At 37.7% G+C, this 24,432-nt stretch overlaps 1 protein-coding gene across 1 annotated transcript in view; it reads right to left on the bottom strand.

The window, feature by feature from the left end:
* FREM2 (FRAS1 related extracellular matrix 2) overlaps positions 1-24,432 on the bottom strand; it is a 134,005-nt gene that overhangs the window by 13,213 nt on the left and 96,360 nt on the right. Inside the window, exons 8-18 of the mRNA XM_065829327.2 lie at positions 23,808-24,017; positions 23,363-23,560; positions 21,258-21,422; positions 20,997-21,179; positions 18,399-18,529; positions 17,376-17,534; positions 16,192-16,495; positions 13,458-13,589; positions 12,506-12,837; positions 2,568-2,760; positions 214-318 (exon numbers count right to left, since the gene is read on the bottom strand). Of these exons, the coding sequence (XP_065685399.2) occupies positions 214-318; positions 2,568-2,760; positions 12,506-12,837; positions 13,458-13,589; positions 16,192-16,495; positions 17,376-17,534; positions 18,399-18,529; positions 20,997-21,179; positions 21,258-21,422; positions 23,363-23,560; positions 23,808-24,017 (2,112 nt within the window). The remainder of the gene's footprint in view (positions 1-213; positions 319-2,567; positions 2,761-12,505; positions 12,838-13,457; positions 13,590-16,191; positions 16,496-17,375; positions 17,535-18,398; positions 18,530-20,996; positions 21,180-21,257; positions 21,423-23,362; positions 23,561-23,807; positions 24,018-24,432) is intronic.

The following is a 24,432-nucleotide window of genomic DNA, read 5'->3' as shown; positions in this document are numbered from 1 at the left end:
ATCAGATTAATGCATATTTCATTGTTTGACAATCCAAATACAGTCATCAATGATGAGTAAAAAAACCCAAGTAGAGGAAAAGTCCTTATCTGAAGAACATAGTACATAAAAAAATTCAGATACCAGTAGCAGAGATAAGAAAAATTAATAGTATAAAATTTGGGAGGAAGGTCTTTGTTTTAATAGTACTGCTAAAGTGTACATTAAGCTTACCAGGATGGGACATCACAAAGAGACCATGAAACCGGGCTTCAGTCTTGAAGTTGACAACCAAGCGCCCCTCTTCACTAATTCGCATGCTGGTTGGGTACAGGGAACCTGGCAGCAGAAGCCAATTCATAAGTTTTATTCCACTTGCAGATGACAAATAAGTCACATTTCTACAAAACACCAGTCCCACTCTTTTATTTACCCTTGTCATGCCAGCTTTTTGGGAGGGAGCCTGCTGGTACCTTTTGGGCTGACTCAAGATTCTTCTCAACCAAGAATTTACACAGTGGAGCTAGAGCTTTCACAGTGCTTCAGCTTTCCAAAGTGCACACAGAATTTCCCTGCAAATTCATGGTTTTACATGTTATCATGGATGCACACAGCCATGATAGTAGATGGAGGAAAGTCCACAGCATAGTCTGTGCTTGTGTTCAGGCAACAGCGTGGTCAGCTGCCAGGGGCTCTGTAGATGACTTGTGTTTTCACCAGGTATTCAAGCTGACTCCTACCAATGAAAGCTGCTTCAGGGATACCAGTGCCTCCCTATCCATTGTCCCAAGGCAGCACCCACCAGCATTCAGTTGTAGCAGCTGGTTGTGCCTTCCACAGCAATCTGTTGTGGGTGCTTTAATCTGTGAAATTCATTCTGACAGGCTTTGCAATGCTGTCAATTTCTGGCAGGAATCTGGCCCAAAACACAGGTCTAATATTTCCTAATTTAAGGTTACAAGGTCTCGTGTATATGTTAGAAGTGGTTTATTGTTGTAGCTTGCAGCCAAGTCCCTTTTCCTCTAGAGTTCTGTAAAGCTTCAAAATTCAAGTGCTTCCTTCAGTGCTCCCTTACAGAGGCAGTGAGGTGCCACCACTCTGTCTGCCAGGGGCAAAAAGGAAACAGCAATGTTCCTCTGTGAGTGTGCTGGAAACCTAACACACTCACCAGTGTGACTGTATACCACCTGTACAACAATCACCTGTACCAAGCACATGCATTGGTACATTAGAAATATATATGTAGACTTTAGAAGACCTTGACTGCTTCAAATTTTGATGCGGAATTTATGTAGAATAATTATATGTATCCAGAGGTATGGAAATCAACTTGAAGCTAGTTAACTCCTCCCTGACCATAAAACAGCTGCTCATTTTGCAAAGCTGTGCAGTGAGAAGATACTGCCCAAATCAGATTGGGATACGCTGAAGATCTACGTGTTTTGTGCTGCCTGTTTTCAAAGACCCGGCCATCAGCTTCTTAAACAGAGAAAAAAAAAATTAAAGCATCAACAATGGGAAAATGTTCATACAGATGCACCACATAACTGCTGAGACTGAGGATTAGACCTGGCTGTTATTTGGTGACTAGTACATCATATGATTTGTGGCATGTGGCTTATTCTTTAGGCATGGCATGACATGTGCTTCATTTGTCATGCACCGTAGATTCCCCTTGCTGCTTCTCATTTCCTGCTCTTAACATAAGGACAGAAATTGCATAGCAATGATTTCTGTAGTCCATATACATAGTTTGTAGAAACAAAAAAAAGGTTTTATGTTCACTGCAGTTTTGAAATTATGTAATTGTATATACACAATTCTAGCTCATGCCTGTATTCACCTTAGGTTGAGATACATATGGAACAGCTGAAGCTTAATGCTAGGACATACTAAGTAAATTTGCATAAATAGAACAAAGCAGCATATAGGTATAACTATACATTCTAATCTTTCACAGACATCTGTATGTCACTATTAAAAATAATTTAACATTTTGCAAAGATAAATTCTGTAATGGTAGAGATTGATTTATTGACTAGTTATAGCTGTAAAAATTTATTGACCATATCTGTCACATTTAAAGAATATTTTATAGTTTACTACTCTAACACATAGGACAGGCTGTTACACCCATTAAATATTTCTGTATCTTTTGAATGTTTCACAATTAATGTTTTTCAAATATCAAACATTTCTGAAGCTGTACATTCACAGCCAGAAAAAAATATCACAGAGAAGTTTCATTTTTTTTTCACTATAGTGCAAACAGCTTGTGTGGTAAGAGAATACGAATACATAGTGAACCTTGAGTTTCTGAGTAGAAATAAATGTGCTAATTTTTCACATGTACTTCAAACATAATGAGACAGTTATCTTTCGTTGCAATAAAATAACTGATGTCATGGATTTCATAAACACATCAGCAGAGAACTGAGAGTGCTAGGAAACGACAGATTGTTTGAAACTGGCAATTTTTTTTTTTTTTTTTTTTTTGTATTAGAATGGCTGAAAAATCATCCTAGTGTGTGCAAATTATACTCTTATTAACAGAGCATGAGTTCGATGCAAAGAAATCCAACACCCACCTTGGAGCTCTGCTTCAGGTGGGCTACCGATGCCGTCCCTCCACAGGATGGCAGTGTCATACACAAAAGTCAGCCGGAGCTCTGACTGCAGGTCAAAATGTTGCCAACCTCCTGCACCCACCGGAGAGTGGAAAACGTAAGAGACGTATAAAGGGACTCTCAGTGTGACATAGGACTGCACTAAGTTGAGAACCTATAAAAAAGAAAATTATGTATTTAGGCTATAAGCCATGAAAGGCAGCACTTTACAGGTAATCGTAATGCAAGAGAAAGAGAAGACAGAACTTGAAATAAATATATATTGTGACCACATCAAGTTATCTCATTTTGCAAATTACAGATGAAGGCCAAAACATGACATTTCGATGGATTTCACCTGAGCTTACATTCTTCAACTTCCATTTTTGTATTTCAAGGCGAATACTCATTCTGACAAAACATGTACTCTTCAATTTTGACTCTTCATTTCTGTTTAGGCTTCTTAAGCACATAAACAATATGGCTACAAATGAAGACTTTAGAAATCTTTCAAATACAATTTTGCATTTGCTCTGTCTTTGTGCCATAACCAACTCTTTTGCTTAAATTCTTATGTTACTATCCTGTAAGAAGTCCTTCTGGAAGACCCTGAATTTGCTCAGACGTTACTGCAAGACTGAGTCCTCGAACTGCACTTACTCACCTCTGGAAGTATCTCATCCTTTATGCACGGGTAGTAGCTAACATACTGCATGCAAACATGCAAGTCATACTGTTCATCACTGAAAGAACTACGAACAGTATGCAAGCTGATACAGATTTAAAGGTAGACCCTTTATGCACGTATTGTACAAAACAATAGTACTGTATTATTATCAGTCAGGGAATTACGTATTCTCAGTATCTATTTTTAAGAAAAAGACAAGAAAAACACTGTCAGTAAACTGTCAGCTCTTAAGACAGATCTTACATGATAATACAAACCTTTTTGAAGAAACTTTGCATTTATGCTTTGCTACAAATACATTTTCATTCACATCTCCATGACTAGAAATGCGCAATTCAGATCCTTTTAGAACATTCTGGATTTTCTTAGAAAGATGTAGAAGGAAAGGCATTGAAATAATCTTCCAGTGTGAAAGTTTTCAAAGGCATAAATGGTGTTGAACTCCCATTTACTTCCAACAGAAATTGCATAGGTGAATTTGTACATCTGAACATTTCCCTGGAGTGATTACTTTACAAGCTTTTAAAGAGTGTTTTGCACTATTAAGACCCCAACATTCAAAGAACTTTAGAAACTAAGTAAAACCCACACTGTTTCTGGTTTCACCCAGTGGCATAGCAGGGGTCTGAATGTCCATTACCTTACAGCTGCTTTGCATTTCCAAATGCCAGACAAAACTTTCAGTAATACTATGAAAACACAAATTTACTGCCTGCATTGACTAAATACTCTGAACTTATTAAGGAGTTCATTATGGCAAATGTTCGTAGTTGCCACAACTCACTTTCACGTGTGACATTCCTTGATCTATACACTATGCTACAAAAAGCCTTTCCACTTAAACCGTTTGCGTCATTCCACAAAATGAGCTAGCATTTAGTCAGTAGACAGTCTGGAAACACAGAGGATCACACAATAAAGCAGCCTGGTAGATAATATGAGATGCTACAGTTACAGATTATTTTATATTAATGCTGCTTTGTTGGTTTTACATAAACGCAATCAAGAACAACTTTTTGGAACAAAAAAGGGGTTTTCTTCTTTACATGTATTGGATGACAAATTGAAGTTAGACAAAAATATTAATCTTTAGTCCTATTTAATTTGGAAGTTTATCTTTGGGATACCTGCACAGATTTTATTTCAGACATGAGTTTGCTAAATTGTTCCAAATAACAACACAGAATTCTCACTTCTATAAAAAACTACAGGTACAATGCAACTCTATAGTGCATCATGGTTTGCCTTTGATTCAGGAGAAGCCTTGAACACTTGCCGTTTCCTGGAACAGTATCAAGAACTGAATACATTTGGTAGCATAACAAACGTGTCACTGTTGAAAAGTCATCCCAGACAAACTATGCTGTTTTTATTCTGTGTTTTTGTTCTACATCTGCATGTTGTACAGTAAGAATTACACAGCGAAGTCAATGATGTGAAATTCCGTTTGCTTATGAGGAAGAGACAATGGTACATGGAAGAAGATTTAATGTATGCCCATTATCCTCTTGAAAAGAAGCATGCATAATGCTTAATGATAGAGGAGGACTGGAATATCACACAGGGAGAATTTAATGACCTTGAGGACTAGAATAAAAGAAGTGAGATGAAAATTTATAGCATACAGTATAAGGTAATGGAAACTAGTGACAGGCATTTCTGGTAGAAATGAAAGACATTGGTTAGAAACAACAAAGGGGAAAAAATATTTTGGTATGTGAGTTGATCACATCATAACTATGACCTTCCTACCCTCTCCATGTGATATGATCCTAAGATAAACTGAGGAATGGGGTGGAAATTAGAAGCAGGCACGCCGTTATTCAGAGCACTAGTGAGAGCTTATCTGGAACAGCTTTGATCATCCATGCTTGAAAAAGTCTAATTTGCATAGTAGACTGTAGAAAAAGAAATCAACATAATCACAGGAATTGCAAAGCTATCTGATGAGAAGAGACTAAAATAGGTGAGTTTTTTAGCCTAGTACAACAAAGGCTGAGAGGCAAAAAGAATCCTGTCTATATATGTCAGGAGATGAACAACAGAGAAGGGCCACTGATGATGAAAGATGGTGCTGACAGAGGAACTAACAGGCATAAGATGGCCATGACAACTACAGCCTAGAAATCAGAAGAATTTCTAGCCCTCAGTGTGGTGGCATTCAACAAAAACACAGAGGTCATGAAATCCTATTAGTTCTTAGATTAGATTTGCTAGTGTTGGAACCATATTTTACAGAGAGTTATGGCAGTGGCCTGGACTGAGTGATCCACAAAACCTTTTCTAGTTCAGTATCCTATATCACTTCAAATTCTGTCAAAGATTTTCTTGGTTTTCAAGTACAAGATATCATTGGTTGTTCATGTATGCTGTATGTAAAGTAATCCATTAATGAGGTTTGTAAACGACATTTTAGGGTTTCCTTGCCTCCATTGAATGGGATCATAGTGTTAGTGAGCTCAACTCATTTGTACTGGTGGAAATTTAGTGGTAGAATCCCTTCTGGGGAAAGTCTGCCTGAAACACTGCTCCTTTGCCATACATTACCAATGCTCTGCGGGACAATCTGAAACCATGGTGCCAGACAATCATCTCCACTTCTAAGATCCTAGAATTTAGAAGGTTGTTCTCTTTTGGCAAAACCCGTAAGAGATGTCTGGGCAGCAGGGCTGCTTGCCCCTGCCTGAGAATCTATTAATCGTAGAATCATAGAATGTCCTGAGTTGGCAGGGACCCACAAGGATCATCGAGTCCAACTCCTGTCCCTGCACAGGACAACCCCACAGCTCACACCATGTGTCTCAGGGCATTGTCCAGTCTCTTCTTGGACACTGTCAGGCTTGGGACTGTGACACCTCCCTGGGGAGCCTATTCCAGTGCTCCACTATCCTTTAGGTGAGGAACCATTTCCTAATGTCCAAACTGAACCTCCCCTGGCACATCTTCCTGCCATTCCCTCAAGTTCTATCACTGATTGCCAGAGAGAAGAGATCAGCACCTGCCCCTTCTCCTCCTCATTAATGTACACATTAATGGTTTTATAAATTTGTTTATATAAGTACACATTGAAGTTTTTATGCACACAAGCCCTTCCTTGGGCAGTCATGGATTTGTAGTTCTGAAGGAAACCTTCAAAACTAATAGCCAAAAAATTATTGAATAAATAGTTCTCTCTCTCTCTCTCTCTCCTAACAATAAATTAAAACTTCCAAGGCCCTCTCGTTTCTTGCTGTAAGGGAAACTTCCACAAGGGGCAAACTACTCTTCAGTAGGCAAAAAAGAAAAATCTCAGGACATGCTATATGAAATACAGAGGATCTTTTTGATACAATAAAAATTAAAAAAAAAAAAAAAAAGGAAGAGGACATCAACTGTAGAGGAAAACTGTGTCAGAGTAAAGCGAGCAGAACAACCCAACAAATGAATCGATGGCATGTGCTACACAGATGGAGGAGTCTTACGTCTCTGTCCCTCTTAATGCCATTTAGGCAAACATGAGAAAACATTCTTTCCATTGAGTTATCTTTATTTCCCAGTGCTGCCTGAAAAGCCTATTGAAAGTAGCCAGCTGTTCATATTTTATCTCAATGTGACACTGATGAAACCAAACCGGTAACTTGGAGCTCTGTAAGGGCAGGATCAGCTTAACTGCTGTGGAGAGACAGAACAGGTGCATTATGTATCTATGTATCCTATGCACAGGAAATGTTAGCAGTTGTACTGACAAATTATATTAATTTATATCAGTTTTAAACAATAATAAGTGAGTGTGACTTTTAGCCTTGTGATAGCAGGAGAGAAATACAGACTACAGCCACACTTGAGCTGAACTGGCGAAATTGTGTCTAATACTCTGTGACAATGCCAGGTCTGGAGAACCTGAGAAGGCAGAAGACCAAAGTCATTCCAAGCAGGGAATAGACTCCTGAATCTACTATCTGAAAAAATGTACATCACCAATCATTCAAATAGCACATTTCAAAATTCATGTGTGTGAAGAAAGAATATGATTTATACTGGGCATTGATATAAGAAGTAGAGTTTGCTATATTTTCTTTGTGAGATAAATTATCACAGAGCATAATGTCTATTCTCAAACACTGACAATTTCCATTTAAGACTTGGTAAATATTAATGGGAGTTTCTATAGGTGTTTTCCTTTTGTTCTCCTTTCTGATGCGAACTGTCAAACTTCATTAAGTAAAAAACATAATTAGTTTGAGAATCTGTCATGTAACAAGTGAGAATATTTACAACAAAATATATTTTCAGTTAAGGCTTCGGGGCATGCACTCTATTCTACATTTATATTGCATTTTATTTATCTGGCTTACATTTCCAGAGGGCAGAACTTGGCAGTGTGTGTGTGTGCACTGCTAGTACTGATAAAATCAGAATTAGAGAAAAACAGAAATTCATGCTTTTTATTGTATCTCCCAATGAAACAATCTTTTAATGAAAACTGTATTTTTGTCCTCCAAACTACTGTAAGCCTCGTTTTCTGTTTCTGTTCCATTTACTTGCTATGACTGTACATTTGAGTCACACAAGCTTAACAATGTTATCAATTAACTGTTTACACAATAACAATACGGTAACGCTAAGATTTGGCCCCAAGAAGGCACACAGCCAGGTAGGTCACAGGTGAAATGCAGAGCAGGTTTGTTTAAAGAAATCTGAATGGGGAGGAGAATGCAATACAGCCCTGAAGTGCCAGCTCCTCGAAATGTTTAACCTTGGACTTTGTTATGCAGCTGGTGCATTAACTTTATAACAGAGTTTTTTCTTCACAGTACTTAGTAAATGCATGTGTTTGCAGCTGGAGAAAAAAAATACTGTTAGTGAGCTTCTATGTCAAGGGAATACAAGCTGCAGTGTTTTCTTAAACTCGACTGTGGTGGTTGAAGTGAACATAAAAATCTGAAAATAGACATTTATGCCTACTTGCTTTTTACAGTTTCTAGCGGGGTTTTTAGAACTGCTGACTTTTCCCCTATAAGTACGATTTTGGTGAAACTAGAACTAGTAAACCTGCAAATATACTTTTTCTGTGTAATAAAAACCCTCTGCAAGCTGCCTTGTGTAAGATGAGGCAATACATTAATGATCTTAAAATCTGCTGTCACATGGGATTTCCAAACACCTCAGTGCTATAATGTGAAGCATAAATGTGAACTGAACATATTGGAAGGGACACATTTTCAGTTTTGGCCAGGAGCAATTGTTTTTGTTAGAGAACAAAACAAACTGCTCAGCTGTTTTCCATTACAGTAGCTTCAAGGTATCAATCTGTATGTTCAAATATTTTAATATATGTTCCTCATCTTCATGTTTCTGTCAAAAACTTGCTTAACTAGTTGTTAATACCATTTTTTTTAATGGTAATTTCCTTATTTCCCTATGCCAAGTCTGGCAATGGACTGGAACTAGTGAAAGCAACATCCATACATAAACACTTGGCCAGAACCACACAGAAACCTTCAGATGCCAAAGTGTCTGGCTACAGCAAACTGTTGTAACAGTAGGAAATAAGATCAAATTATACTTCACACTCTATCAAATAAGTCTAGGCCAACACTTCAATATATACTTTATTAAAGGATAGCCACTTGCATGGTTTTCACTATTTCACTTCTGAAGTTTCTTTCAAGAATATCTGTCATTCTTCTAGCACCTGCCTCTTGAGAATGTGAGATGTCTGTAGTACTTGACTCTCATAATGTACCCAAGAAGTAAAGTCCAACTTTTATTATTACCTGAAAACACAGGAAGACAGCCCTCAAGTAGGTGAGTTCCACCTTTTAAGGCCTGCATATATGCAAAGACAGACATTTAATTTTAGGTTGTGACTGCAGGTTGTCCAAAAGAAAACTGTTTCTGTTAATCATCAAAGCTAAAATGCAAATGCATTAGCTTAATTTAAAGAGGAGTAGGTCTTTATTTTTAAATGTAAGTTCCTTAAGCTGCACATCTAAATCCTTATTTAGATACATAAATGCCTGATTTTTCAGATGTGATGAATATGGGCAGACCCCAGGAGCAAAGCGTCAAGCTGTATACTGAAAGGAGTGCTGCATTTAACTCACGCAGGGTTTGCTCATGCACAGAGTAATTGAGAAAGAGAATGGGTCACAAGCAAAAGGCCTCAAAGGAAAAAAAAAAGAAAAGAAAACTAAGACCTTCTCTGTACGTATTATGACAGTTCATGAGTTCATGGGAACTGGCTAAGACAGCTGCAGCCTGCAGCAAACACCAGGAGCGCTGTCAGAAGAACTACACCAGCTGCAGGTCTCCCACCTCACTGCTTGCCGACTGAAGCTCATCTTCTTCCCCTACCCTAGGAGGAGCTCCCATAAAGTGAAGGCCCACAACACGCAAGATGTTGCCAATTGTGTTTGTGAAATCTCTCTGAATCAACAGTGCTATCTTTGTTTGACCATACAGGTACTGGAGAACTAGAATCAAGAAATAGAATTTTGAGCTTAAAGAACTAGCCAAAATATCTGGTAAATTCAAGGTATTAAAAGTCCAGTGATAGCAGGATGTGGTCAGAGTGTTTTTGATATTTATCTGTTCTGTTTGTATAATAGAACTTAAGCTTCCTTTGTGTGCTAAAAAAACATGGTGAAAACCATAGCTGCCAGCTTTCCTCTCACGGAGGAGGGTTATTAATTGTTCACTGAAGGAGAAAAAAACAACAATGGTGACAACCACAGAGATAGGGCACTGACTGCCTCCCCTCTCAGCTGGAGGGGGTCATGTGAAGATAAAGACTAAACTTGGAGAAGAATTAAATGGAGGTGGGGGAAACAGGGAGGGCAGTGAAGCGCACACTGGCTGTGGGGCAATGCTTCACTGCTAGAAGTAATTCAGCTTGATATTTCACTTAACGCACTGTAACCTTTTAGCCACAACGTACAAGGCACTAAAGGATGACTTCACCTCTAGTTTCATGGCTCTCATAGCTCATGTTCATCCCCTTCCACTTTTAAATGAAGGATCTTACCTAAAGAACATAAGGCTTCTGGTGCTTAAAGTCAGTACAGCTCTCTTCTTTGACCACATTAGCATTTATGCATGTCCTCCACAAATTAATATATCGGCTCTTTTCATTTACTAAAACATAGGAATGCTGCTTATTTATGTCCGTATAGACATGTTTAGGTTTTATTTAGTCACACATTTGTCTAAACCAGATATTCAGTCATTTCTCTAAAGGACACAAAAGTAGCTAAAATGGAAAGGATTCAAACCAGCTCTTTCTTCATCTTCAGTGTGGGAGAAGTGGCTCGCACAGGCCACAGACTGGAGGACAGCTGCTTGGCAGCTGTGTGCACTTGTGCACTAATGATGGCATTGTGTGGGAAATAATATATGGTTGCATATACATGGGCATAAGGAGATAGTCAGAGGAATGATGAGTTGAAGAAATGAAATCATTCTAAGAAAAGTGAAGAGTGCTGTCATTTTTATCTTGTGGGAATGTGTAAGGTTTACATCCCACACTTGCATGCCTTCCCCTCCCCTCTGGCAGGTTCATGATTCCAGTGGAATGTACCTGTAGGAGGATCTGCTTGTAGCAGGGGGACAGCCTTAAGCACATGCACTGACAATGAGCTGACAACATCAAGGTAGAGACCTTGAACTGGTCTCTGTGACAGACAAGGAACCAGGACAGATGACAGAGCACTGAGATGACATATCCATGAAGGTCTTTGTATTTAAGAAATGTAGAAGCTCCATTTTATTCTGGCCTTATACTTTACAGAGTATATAATCTCTAGTTATTATAAAACGCCCAGAATGTTAGGAAGTTTAACCAAAAGCTAAAGAGAACCTGGTGCAGTTTCTTATCCAGTAAATTGGCTGCATGATCACCTAGAAACATCCACAGAGTAAAGTGGACTTTAGACATGTAAGTATTAAAAAAAAAAAGAAATCAGCTTATCTGATTAGGTGCCTATAGGTCAGTCCATTGATACCCATGCTTTTAGTAGTAAAATAGCTTTGTCTTTGCACATGCCCATAGGTTTTTTTGGGTAATGACATATATTTTATCATCTGTTAAGGCCTCATGTTTACTGGGACTGACAAAATAAGAAATCGTGAAGACTACTGAGGTCTGATAAGCATATGGGTCCATGGCAAAATAAACACTTGTTAAAAAGCAGAGCAATCATGGCCATTTCAAACAGTGGCGTCATCCTTTCCATAGTGGCTCAATAGATAAGGCTGGTGAGCCAGGAAGGTGAATCAGCTTTACCACACAGTTATCATGCCACGGATGGACTTCTCTGAAATGAGGTACTGCATTCACAGCCTTTCTTCCAGCCTATAGGATTTTTCCTCAAAGGGACTTTTCTGTGTCATATAGGATTGATCTTCACAGCTACAGCTTTTGAACTCCAGAGCCTGAGTGGGATCAGACAGGCTTATGCAGTAATTACATGAGGAAGACCTAGAGATTAACTTCACTGTCACTGCATCAGAAGAAATGCTGCACCCTTTTTCTTCCACATTATTATGGATTTCTAGAAATAATTTTCCAAAGGACACATGAAGATTTCTTCAATCGCTTTGTTTTAACTCCCTCAACCACTTTCATGGCTCTGTTCTTCAGCCATCCCATATTGGCAGCTTCTCTTTACTTTCTGACCAAGGAATTTTCTGCTCGGTAAGGCAAGATCACTACGCTGTCTGCACTGGTGGGTCTTGTTACATAGTGAGCAAGAGATCAGCAGAGCCAAGCAGCTGGCAGGACAGTGAAGTCCATTGTTATCAGCAGGAAGGCTCTCGCAATTTTTTTTAATTCTATTTTAAGATACACCATGATTAATACTCAATAACCCTGTGCTACCAGTGTGCTAAAAGTAATCTTTTAGAAGGCTTTAATTCTAAGAAAATACTGAAGTGGCTCACTATACAGCAAAAGTGTGACTGTTTTTTCCTAAAATACTTCAAAAACTGTATTAGGAGAAAATTGTAGCAATTTTAATTCAAAATAAATTATTTCCTTAATTTCAACCTGATAAGGATTTACCATACAGCCTTATAGTACATAATGGACATTGACAGCTTTAAGGCCTTAGGAGACGTCTGTTTTTTGTCAAGAAAAAAATGTATACTTTTCAACTAAATTAATTCTAAACCTATGTATTTCTAGCATAAGTCCATTATAAGGGAAATCTTACATTTTAAGAACACAGTACAAAATCAAATTACAGTTTCATACCTGTCCATCTGTCCCAATGGTGCCTCCACAATCTGTGAGGAGCTCAGACATGTCATAATAGCTAACAAACTCCCACAGACAGGCTTCCAGATTCAGATTGCGATAGAAGCGTAAGGTATTGAAGCCTCTAATTGTTGGGCTGTATTGATAGGGAATGGTCTCTCCAATCACATCTGGATTTTTGGTAGCATCAGTCAAGAAACCATGGTGGGTCTTCACTTCTGTGTAATCCAACAGGTTGGAGCATTTATGGTTTCCAACTCTAGTTCCATCAGGGCTAAGTGTCAGCTCAAAGTTGGAGAGCTCTCTTGTAGAAATAACAGGCAGCATGCCTAAAAAACATTAATTTCTATCACTATCACTAAATTTTAGTGATCAGAGTTGCTTAATTTAGCAAGAGTTTGTTAAACACCACACATTACACAGTGCTTCTGCATATGCACTTACAGTAATTAATGTAATTAATGTACCTTAGAATTCAAAGAAAAATTATACACTAAGTGTATATGAGAATGTTTCCACAAGAATTATGCCTTTGTACTATGAAATGCCAAACAAAATGCTTCTAAATCTCCAACATATTTTTCAATCAGGATTTTGTGTGAATTTTTCAGAACCAGAGAGCAATTAAATGGCTTTCTATTTTCTTAATAAATAAATCTTTCCTTGGTATATCTATATGTGTTTCAAAGGAGTTTTACAAAGTGCAGATCTAGCCCAATTTATGTAAACTATGCAATTAATTTGGAAACACTTAATCTTTATGTCAATACAGTATCTTATGCACCTTGTTGCAAACTGCACTTGTGCATTCATCACATTTTTCACTGGTCCCACACGTTAAAAGACTATATTATAATTTTTTATATTTAAAATAACACGACCAATAAAATATCTCAAATAATAGATTGCTGTATGAGCTCTCTGAACTCCACAACTGATTTAATCGTACCATCAATATGTGGCATAGTGACTGTCAATTTGATGAGATTGGCATAATCAGGATCTTCTGAGCCAGTATAGCGCAATTTGGCAGAGAATGGTTCTGCTCCTACTACTCCTGACATACGAGGTTGACAAAGACCTAATGAAAGAAAGAGAAAGCAATTTTACTTTATGTCCAGCGTACATAATCTATACTTTCACTTGCATTATTTTTAGATAAAATTTTTTCCACTATGTAAGTTTCCATAACAAGGAGAATTTTCTGAACAACAGGTAATGCTTTGGGCAGCATCTACCGCAAGTTTGAAGAGGGATTTATGCAAAAAAGCATTCAAATAGAAATAATTACTTGACCAACTGGATCACATTTTCAAAATCGGGTGATGATACTGCACCTGTATATTTTCAGTTGCATATGTCAACCATACTTGCAGAGTTAAGTGTGAAGTAATATAGCAACTTATAGACATCCTCAAGAGGTATATACTTCAATCCCTCTCACCCCATTAAACACACATGTAACTTTACAGATGATATCTCATCAGTGTTCAGTTGGTTTTGGCACTGGATTGGTGTGTGGACCTATAAATGCCTTCACAGGACTCTGTGAGCTTCCTGTTCCATTAGTGACCAAAATGTAACTAGAATAATTGTGTCATAAACTAATTTTAGCTGGAAAGGATCTCTAGAAATACCGTGTTCAAAGCAGAGCCAGCTTCAAAGTAAGATCAGGTTGCTCAGGGCCTTGTTCAGTTGAGTTTTGAATTTCTCAAGAGTTAGAGAATCTATAACTTCTTTCAGAAACCCATTCCAGGGTTCATTCCACCTGTTCCAGCATTAGTCCTGGTTTGTAAAATCAGAAGGTTAGATTTGCAATCATATAATCTGAGAGTGCAGAAGTGTCTGCATTCTGACCACAGGAATCATAGCACATTGTCATGTGAAGGCCAAAGGATCGCAAGACCCTCTAAGAAAGAAGCCAGCAGAAGTGGAAAATCAGAGCAGTTGCCTTTGCTCGTGTTTTGCTCTTTGATCATTTCTGAGAGAATACAAGAAAAGAGGAGGCAGGGCTCTACTCCTGGAGAACTTATTGGTTCTGGTGGACCACATCTGGCTCAGCAGCTCCAGGTTGGAATATTCTGGCATGAGGAACGAAATTTCTCTTCTGCACATATCATAGTTGTGTCATTTTTTTCTCAAATGCAAGTAAGATGTACTAAAGAGGCTACATACAACTTTTTGCACAATCTGAATTTCTTTTGAAAATTTGGTATATGCACTGAAGCATCCTCAGAGTTGAAAATATTAAGGATTTTGGCACGTTACTTGGATCACTGCACTTCTTTCAAAATAGCATTGAACAATTCCCTTCATGTTGTTCACGATCTTCAGGATAACTGGCTTCCACATCACAAGTTAGCTCAGGTACTGGAAATGATCTATGCATGACAATTCAGTCCTGAGCCTGAGCTAATTAGCCCTGCCAATTTGTGAAGTGTAATCCAAATAATGCATTGTAACATAGCCAGTCTGTTTCACACAACCAAACTACCTCACCCAGCACAAGATTGACTGACTTTAACAAGCATTACAATGCACCTTGTAGCCAATACCCTAAGACTCCTCTTTAGGGTGCAGGATTCCTGATAGTGCAAACAAAGGTGATGTGAGCCTACAGTCAGAATGCGGAATAAAGGACAGGGGTACATAGAAATTCCATTTATTGAGCTCCTTAAAGCCCTAACCTAGTCAAAAAGAAAATGTTTTAACTAAATTGTTTAGTTGGAAAGGTCAAGAAAATTAAAATGATATTGCAAATGACATTCATGTAATGGATTATCTACTGTAAGATCTCACAAAAACCAGAAGAGTTAATGTAGCTACAAAAGCAGCACAGATGACACAAAGAATGTAAAATGGCTGCAGAAGGGTAATAAAATACATTTTGTAATCTACCGTGATTGCTGATAATTATTCATTCTCTGTATTATACAACAAAAAAAAGTATCTGGGATTTCTACAACAAAGCAGCATATGCTACCAGACTGTACTTGTGAGAATGTCAGTTCTCCACCTCTGCTTCATAATGCTATTCAGTATGATTTTCATGAAAATAGTTGGCTGGGAAAAGGAGGTAGACTACAGGAACTGCTGCATCAGTTCAGTATTGATTAGGTATCAGAGAATCAAAGAGAGTATCAGAGAAAGAAGAAGGATGAATATTATGAAAATCTCAACTATGAAAAAAATTTTTTCTGTGCCCTGTTATTGGACAGAAATTGCTTTAGTCTTCAGTCAAGGAAGAAACTGATTCTCAGGTGTCCAGTGAGGCCTGAATGCCAAATGAAGCTTTTCTTCTGGTTAGGTGTTCATAACAGCACTCCTATGTTTACCAGGAGATGAGATTGTACTGCAACATTACTACAGCTGAATTCAAAAGATAACAGAAACAACCTTTCATTAATTTCAATGCACATCATATACTGTTCTCCTGAAAACATGAGTTTGCTATGTGGATAACTATCTAGAGATCTGGAGAATTAGCAAAGATGAACAACAATTTTCTTTATACAATTCTCTTCCGTGTTAAGAAGAAAGTTTTTGCACCACCTCTGTGAACACCAGAAGAAAAGCTGAGACTGTAATGTTAAAACACCTGATAATGTCATCAGATTTTGTTAGGGTGGAATTTTGGAGCCAACAGAGGTCTGGGAGTTTTGCAATAGGTGATGATGTCTTACCTTCTGATGTGCTTATAGTTACAATAGGGCTCATAAGCTCAAGACCCTCATTTCCATCTGAATTCACAGCACGAGCTGCACACTGGACTCGAGAACCAGCCTGAAAGTAAATGGAGTCAAGCGTAATCATCTTGGAGGAAGTGAAGAAGGTATCAAAGTCAATCTCCTTCATGGGGCTAGTCACACCGTCAGGACCAGTGGGTGCACTCACAAGCCACCGGTATTGTGTCAGAGTATTATTGATGTTCTCACTGGCACATATTGAACCAGTCTTTTCATAGTCTTCATATTTAGGATTGCAAGCCTGCAAAACAAGGCAATTGTGTTAAAAATGTATTTGGTTCACGGCAAAGGGATTTTAATTTATCAAGAGTCACAAAACTCAACAACATAGAATTGGTACCACACATAAATCTCTTATGAAATTACCTTATTTTGACAGTAATGCTTTTAACATTGCTATGGTAGATTTAAAAGGTAAGTCTAATTATGTTTAGTGAAATAAATATTATTTTAAGTTATGTTTTACGGGTGAAAACCTAACATAGTTACGAAGGCACAAACTACACTTCCACATGTTACTTTAAGTTGAATTTCACCCTTTGATCTAATTTTGCAAGTATAGTTTCAAGATTTCCTTTGTTTTTGTACTTAGGAGAACCATTCAAGACATGATCCATTCCTGTGCATAATGAATGGTGTGAGAAATAAACTGAAGATGCAGGTGGACCAAAACCTTTCTCAATGCATATGAATATTCAAGCAAACCTTTCAGTTGCAAAATTACAATGAAAGAAGCCTGTAGTACTTCAACAAATAGGACTAATTTTTCAGTCTGTGACACTCATTGAAAACAATGTCTCCTCTGTTGTCTCTAATGATTTCAACTCTGTAAATTAAGGCAAGACAACACAAGAAATAGTAAGGTCATGCAATCATAGATATTGTGCAAGTATTGAACTGTTCATAGTGATGAACAAACAAAATATCTTTCCATGTTTTTTGTCCTCCTGAAAACTGATTTGCTAACCAGAAAAATTAGACTGGCTCTTAGGATAGTTCTAGCTTGAATGCATGTGTGAGTCGAAACAATATGGACTGATATTGAGAGTTTAAAATCCAATTGCTCCTTTGGACACCATTCTTATAGTGATTTTGTTCCATTTTTCCATAGATATACTCACAGTAATACAGATGACAGGATAGCCAGCTATGGGACTGGTTTTATCTTTGGCTCTAGAAGTATCATCATATATCAAAAGAGATGCAACTTGAGGAACAGAGGGAAAGGTGACATCTGCCATGCTGTTCATTTCCTCAATGTAAACAATGGCCTTGGCCGTCTGACAATGAAAAGGTAAAAAAGTTCTCTGTGAGCATTTAAATAAACAAGGGAATTCAAGCTGAACCTATGTCTAGTCTTTGAAACATTGTCCACAAGTAAGTCCTAAACCTCAGCAGGGTGAACTATTGAGGAAAGGTTGAGGCACTGGAATATATATTGCAGAATAGAAAAGCAAGAGCTAAAATGATTTTTTTTCTTTTCAGAACACTGAAGATACCAGACCTTTTAACCTCTTGTATTCCAGCTTTCTTGAATCGCTTCAGTATTATGGCAGAACTCTACACACTTTAACACCCAAGGAAAATGGGGTGTTTGTCATCTGCAAAGGCTGTGCCTCTGCTGTCTGGCTACCTGGAGTCAGACTATATTTGGTGTGATACCAATGAAGGGGTCAAAGAGTTTGAAGAACATTTTACACAGAATCTGAGGATGATCTAATTCTAAGTAAAAAGAATGGGTAGCTACTGCAGTTACCACAAGAATAATATTAACATGGTTTTGACAGCAGAAGTTATATTTCACCTGATCACTCTTTCTACAGCACAAAGGTTATATTGTATTGCCAGCCAATGTTTCTAAGAGGACATCAGTTTTGAGGGTTGATTTTATAAAGAGAATGTGTCTGGAATGCTATTTTGAAGATTTCGGTTCTACATAAGCTCTCATGGACTCTATGACACTATGAACCTTATTGCCTTGGCAACAAACTGTTTTGAGTAGGTGCTACTGTGTCAGATGGGATGATCCTCTTTGTCCAAAATGGTGTGTATAAAGCTTGAAAGAAGAGTAAAGTTATGAATCAGAAAGCAAGAAGGCCTGTTTACCAGTCTTCATTGTTGAGGACTTTGCATGTGTTTGTTACCTGTATTTCTGCAACCATGTTTTCATCAGGCCTCAGGTGAACAGTGAAGGCCTCTCTCATCTCCCTTACTCCATCAAAGAGAACTTCTATCTCCACAAAGTGCTGTGTTTCACCTTCCTTAAACTCAATTTCTAAAAAAAATAATGAGACATGTAAAAATAAATTTGTTCAGAACAAGTTGTAGTTCTAAGCCCACACATGCAAGATGGCAGTTAGTACTTTTCCAATTACAATGTTCATATATTTAGTTTAACCTATTTGATGCTAAAAATAATCATGAATAGGAGTGGACACATGCAGAAATCACTGAAAATGAGGCATTATCATTATCAAAAGAGATTTGCAAAGACCAGGATTTAGTCTAATACAATTAATATTTTGAAAATTATCTAGGACTGATTATTACATTTTTACTATTATTATATTGTGAATTGCTAAAAGACTGAATAATTCTAAATAAAAAGTATTGTCATTGATTACTCACACAAAATGCATTTTAATACAATGGTATCTTCCAAAAATAAGGCACCAAACCAGTGTTATGCAAAATTGTATTCTATTTTGAAAAACATTTTCTCTGAGAAAGCTTCTGAGGTCATTGTCATAAGTTCAGTCTTAGCTGACAGAGTTAGAAGAGAACTGTGATTCTTGGAGGTGTTAACTACTAAAGGAAGCAGAAGTATAGAAACTATTTAACATTTGTGTATGGAATGGCTGAGAGTAATACTAAAACAGTAGGTGCATTTCTACTATCTTTCTTTTTTAAAGGATGTCAAATTAACTGAAGATAGCACAAACAAGGAACAGAAACTGAGGAACCAGAAGAAAAAAAAAACAACAGAAAGACTTGCAGAAAATGATGTTCTGATTAGTATACTGAAACACTGCCACTGACAAAAAATACCAAGTGCTTAAGAGCTCTGCACTCCAAAGGGACAGGCACAACAAGCAGTAGTGGATGAAAGCTGAAGTACACATGGGAAATAAGGCATAAATTGTAAGAAGTGACAGGGACTGATCAGTGAAGCAAAACACTCAGAAACAATGGGTCCCTCTGGTGCCTTCAAACCAAGACTGGATGCCCCTTCTGAAGCACATACTTTCTCTAACCAAAAGTTATTGGGCTCAATAGAGAAGTAACTGTAGGTAACTGAGAGAATCTTGCAACCCACAGTGAGTCTGATTAAGTGATCTAATAATCCTTCCAGCCTTAATTGTTATTAAGCCATGAAAATACTCTTAGTGGTAATAAACATGCTGTGTGAGAGCTAAGAATTTTACTGGATTTCAGTTTGCTACACTTCCTTCAGATGACACGGTTAAGGACGTGGGGTTTGTGCCACTGGCTGAAAAGGCAGGCTCCCTAAATCCACCAATGTTTGGAAACCTCTGAGGAAATCCTGCAGATCACAAACATTTGTCAAAGGCTTCTGAGCCCAGAGCTGCTTGTTCTGCAGTAGCACTTTCCCCTTGAAAACTTTGCTCCCATGTGCTGTTGGTGCACAGCAGGGAGACCATAAGCAAGGCAAAGCATATAGGTAATGTGTATAGGATAAGTATGAGCTGACACTAGAAATTCCTGTGGTTTTCAGGAGGAAAGAATAAAACTGTAAAATGCAGGATGCAAAGTGACTGGAATTAGCAAGCTCTTGGCTGATAATTTTCTTATTACTAACAACTTTTCAACTATCACTACTGGGAAATGCCTCTTCTTCTATGGAATTTGGAGATAGCCCAATGATGTTGCTGTATGTTCAAAAATAAATCATATCTTTCAGCTGGACTGAACACCAATGTAGTTTATCCACAACTGTGAAAACACTCCAGCAATGAATGTTTAATCTTAAAACACAGATTGTATTATCATAAGCTTCAGAAGAAAAAAAAAATCACAGTGCTACGAACTCTTATTAGTCATTTACTAAGTCATGTGGGTGGGCTATTAATGGGAAGAAGTTTATAATCTAAGAAATTTCTCATTCTCTTGCGCAACCTCTTTCCTCATTCATTACTAGTGAGAAGCAGCAGATATTGAATTGCAGAGATATAGAAAGCAAGCTTAATTACTTTGAAAGTAGAAAAGTAAACAGAAATAGACATTAATTATTACATAGAGCAAAATCCATTAGCTTAATGAATTCCTTAGCAAACAACTACAAATTCATATTCTGTGAGTAGATGCTTCTGCAGAGTAATGGTATTACACTTTGCAAATGTTACTAAGGCAGTAGTCACACATTTGTTCCATAGTTACTTGAGCTACAGTTGTTTTCAAAGGAATCACAATTCTTTTGTAAATATTTTCACTGATATCTAGTAATTCCAGAGCAATTTGGTTGTTGCATACCACGAGGGATCATGTCCACTACAGAATCACAGAATGGCTGGGATTGGAAGTGACCTCTGGAGATCATCTAGTCCAACTTACCTGCTGAGGCAGGTTCACCTAGGTCCATATTGAATCTGAATAGCAAAACATATTAATGGATGTGGTTGCAAAGTATTCTATTCATAAAGCTACTTCATGTTTCAAACATCATGTTACAGTCATGAATAAAAACAAATAGCAGGATATGACAATCGTCTGAATGATCCTACCTTCTGATATAGGGTGATAGTCTTCTCCAGAAGTAGCAGATCCATCCTTTGTATGAACCCTCACGACAGAAACCTTGGAAGTGTCTCCCAGACGAAGCACTGGGATTTTTACAACTGCTATTTGCCTTGTGTCCTCTGGTTCACTCACACTAAATTTGGTCTCACCAAACTTAATAATAGCCTCTGTAATTAGATGAAAAAATGTTTTTAGTGCACACAAATGGGCTTCCAAAAGCCAATAACAACAAAATAATTTCTTACTGTCTTCATCATCCCGAATCTTTATCAGGGTCTCGTTTTGTTCACCAATAGAGGCACCAAAGGAAGAATCACTCCTTGCAGTGCCAAGAACCAGACGTAGTTCTTCCTCTTCTTCATGGAAAGTGTCATCCATAAGCACCAGTGTGCAAGGCTTCTCAGTTTCACCTGCAATCATTCTGAAGGTAATATCATGCAGAACATAGGTGTCCTTTGCTTTATTATAGCACTTCTCTCTAAGCTCAAGGAATGACAGGCTGCTTCTGCTGGCCAAGTCATTCACCTTGACACCATATAAGTTAACGAGTAATGACAATAGTGAGAGCAGAATGTATTGCTACCTTTACTACCTTTGTATGGAAGCTCACTACTTTAGTGAAATCTCCCATTTTGGGACTTCTCTAAGACAAGTTTCTATTTGGTGTAGTCAATTTGTATATATTGTTCCTTTTCTTTTATCTTAGAATAAAAAAAACACCTTTTCAGTGATGTCCCCCACAGCACATATTTTGAAAAAAAAACAGTAATAGAACCTTTCACTAATACTAGTTTGATCTGGAGTTTTTTATTTCAAGCATTTCAGGTCTTTTTAAGATACTGTCCATCTGTGTGGACCTTCACTTATATTATTCCATTTGATTTTAATGTCTTTTAAACTTCCATTGGTTCCAGTTTGAGCCCTCACAAATCAATGTGCCTAGACTTACTGGATGTTCTGAGACTTTGGGAAAAAGGCCATGTCTTTAGCCTTCTACAAGAACAGCAAGAGTTATCAGCGGTGTGCAGAGTGTCGGGCTCCCAGTGTCAGACTTAGTGGGATTGTCATCACAAGAATGACTCCTTCATCCCTCACAAAAGAAAGAGCTTAGGACGTGGGAGAGATGAGGTCAACTTACAGTATTTTTTCATCATTATATATGCAAAACCAAACAAGGCTCTTCAAGATGAAGAACCAGATCAGGATTCTGACAGCATTAATTTTCTGTGGTGTTTTTTTCCCCTTATAGAAAATAAATTATCCAGTAGGAGGAGAAAAAACAATCCAAATATTCATTCTACTCATTGTTACATGGGAAATGTGAAAACTGTACTGAAACTGCTGCATCTTAAACAGGCCGAGGAAGCTTATAAAACCAAGATATGATCCAAGTAGAACTCTTTGCTGCTTCTCTTCAGGGAGAAATGATAGAGTGACATTCAAATATAGAGGAAAGTCACTTCCTAAGGGACCCAGATCCATTAATCCAAACAAGCTGGACTCTCTTTCCTAGTTGCACAGAAGCAATGCCAAGGGCATGGAGTCCATGACAGCAGTAAAAGTTGAGGCAAGCTCTAAATAAAGATAGACTGAACAACTAACTTTACAAGAGAACTGCGATACATGTCTATAGAAAGACGAAGCCTGTCATTGTTGTGATAAGGGCATACCAAGGATTTCATACTCATGACAGAACTTGTTTAAGGCCTGTCAAAAATATGATGTGCATGTAAAATGAAAAGACTAAAAGATTAAACTGTCTTCTGCACAAATAAAGGGAATCAGGCAATATTATTTTAAGGCAGTTAACACCGATTTATTTGTGTTTCATCTCTGATGTGAGATATTAAGTACATGATACTAGTGAATTACGTTAGGAAAGCATCCCTGGGAAAGAAATTCAAACAGAAATCAGAGTTATGCACTGCTGAAAGGCCTATTACTTAGTTCAGTTCAAGTCAAACATATTTATCAGAAATCTGCCTAACAAAGAGCAGAGCTTCTGAAGTTTCCTTTCTGACAACAGGTCTGTGCTTCTGTTATTGTGCTACTCTGAACCTGCTTCTGCTACCAGGGAGCAAAAAGACTCTGGCACTCAGGCTGGATCTACGTGAAGACATATCGCATTAGTTGCTATTGATTATTCCTCTGGATCAGAAGTGGAGCAAAAATTGACATCACCTGTGTGCCCTCTACCTACTGTGTATGGAAAAAACCTTGATTTTCCAGAGCAGACTTTTTGGCATGACTTTAAGAGAAGGCACAATTAAAACAAAACAACTAAAGCAAAGCAAGGCAAACCAAACTAAACAAAACCAAAACCTAGTAGACCTCTAAAATAAGAACTTACCAGGAAGGAATGTGATGATGGAACTGTCAGTATTAGGACGCTCTTCAAAGTCCATCATTACCTGAGCTGAACCTTGCCTTGTGTAGCATCTCACAGTGGATGTGTATCGGATATCTCCACTCCTGTATATCATGGCAGAAATCTGTCCATCATTTTCATTGCCTACATGTACAGATTCTTTAAACTGCATCTTAGGCACTGGGCAGAAAAACATAAAAAGCATGTGTAAAGTATAATTGCAAAACTTACCATATCTTCCCTCCGCTATTTCAAATTTGGTTATGTTCCTTTGTACCTGATATATACCGTAAACATCTAGGCAGCAAATGAGTTAATATATTGCCTACAGCTAAAACGTGTGATTGAAAAGGAGAAGTGCTGTCTGTGTATTGCAGTCATCCACCTCCTGCATAAATCTGAAAAACTACAAAAAATCATTACTCACAGTCAGAGACTGAGTCATTAATGAAGATGGTGGCCTTGCTGGGTTCTCCAAGGGCAGCATTCATCGGCATCCTTAGCACAAGCTCAAACTTTTCTGTCCCTTCCAACACCGGCTGTCCAAGGTCATCCAGAATTACCACGCGAAACGTCTGCATATTGACTCCAGGGGAAAAATCCAAATTACGACTGATACCTACATAGTCTATGCCAGCTATCAATGAAAAGGTGATAAAAAATGTCAATGAATAAACAGCACTACATGCAATTGAAAATATCTACCATTAGACAATTAATTTTAGGTAATTATTTTTGAACATAGTTTTTAAATTTGCTAAATTTGGCAGTCATGTAAAACAAAAATATCTTTTGACCATCTAAGTTGAACTATACAATAGAAAATGTCGATATTAAGTCAGTTTTTGCTTAGTGATACAAGCCACAAAACGGGGCTGATTTTGTTCTGTTGTAAACCAATAGTTATTCCACTAAAGCTAATAAAGCTTGTTTTAAGTGAGAAACGAAACTAAGCACAAAGCTTTGAGAGAGTCTGGAGATGAAGCAAAGTCTTTTGGCAAGACAGTTCATATTATTCTGTAACAAAGTTGGAAGTTTTGAGACCATAATGT

The sequence above is a fragment of the Patagioenas fasciata genome, chromosome 1, assembly GCF_037038585.1.
Source record: "Patagioenas fasciata isolate bPatFas1 chromosome 1, bPatFas1.hap1, whole genome shotgun sequence".
Classification (NCBI taxonomy): domain Eukaryota; kingdom Metazoa; phylum Chordata; class Aves; order Columbiformes; family Columbidae; genus Patagioenas; species Patagioenas fasciata.
Note: the sequence above shows the minus strand (reverse complement) of the source record. Positions and strands in the feature narration are given on the sequence as shown.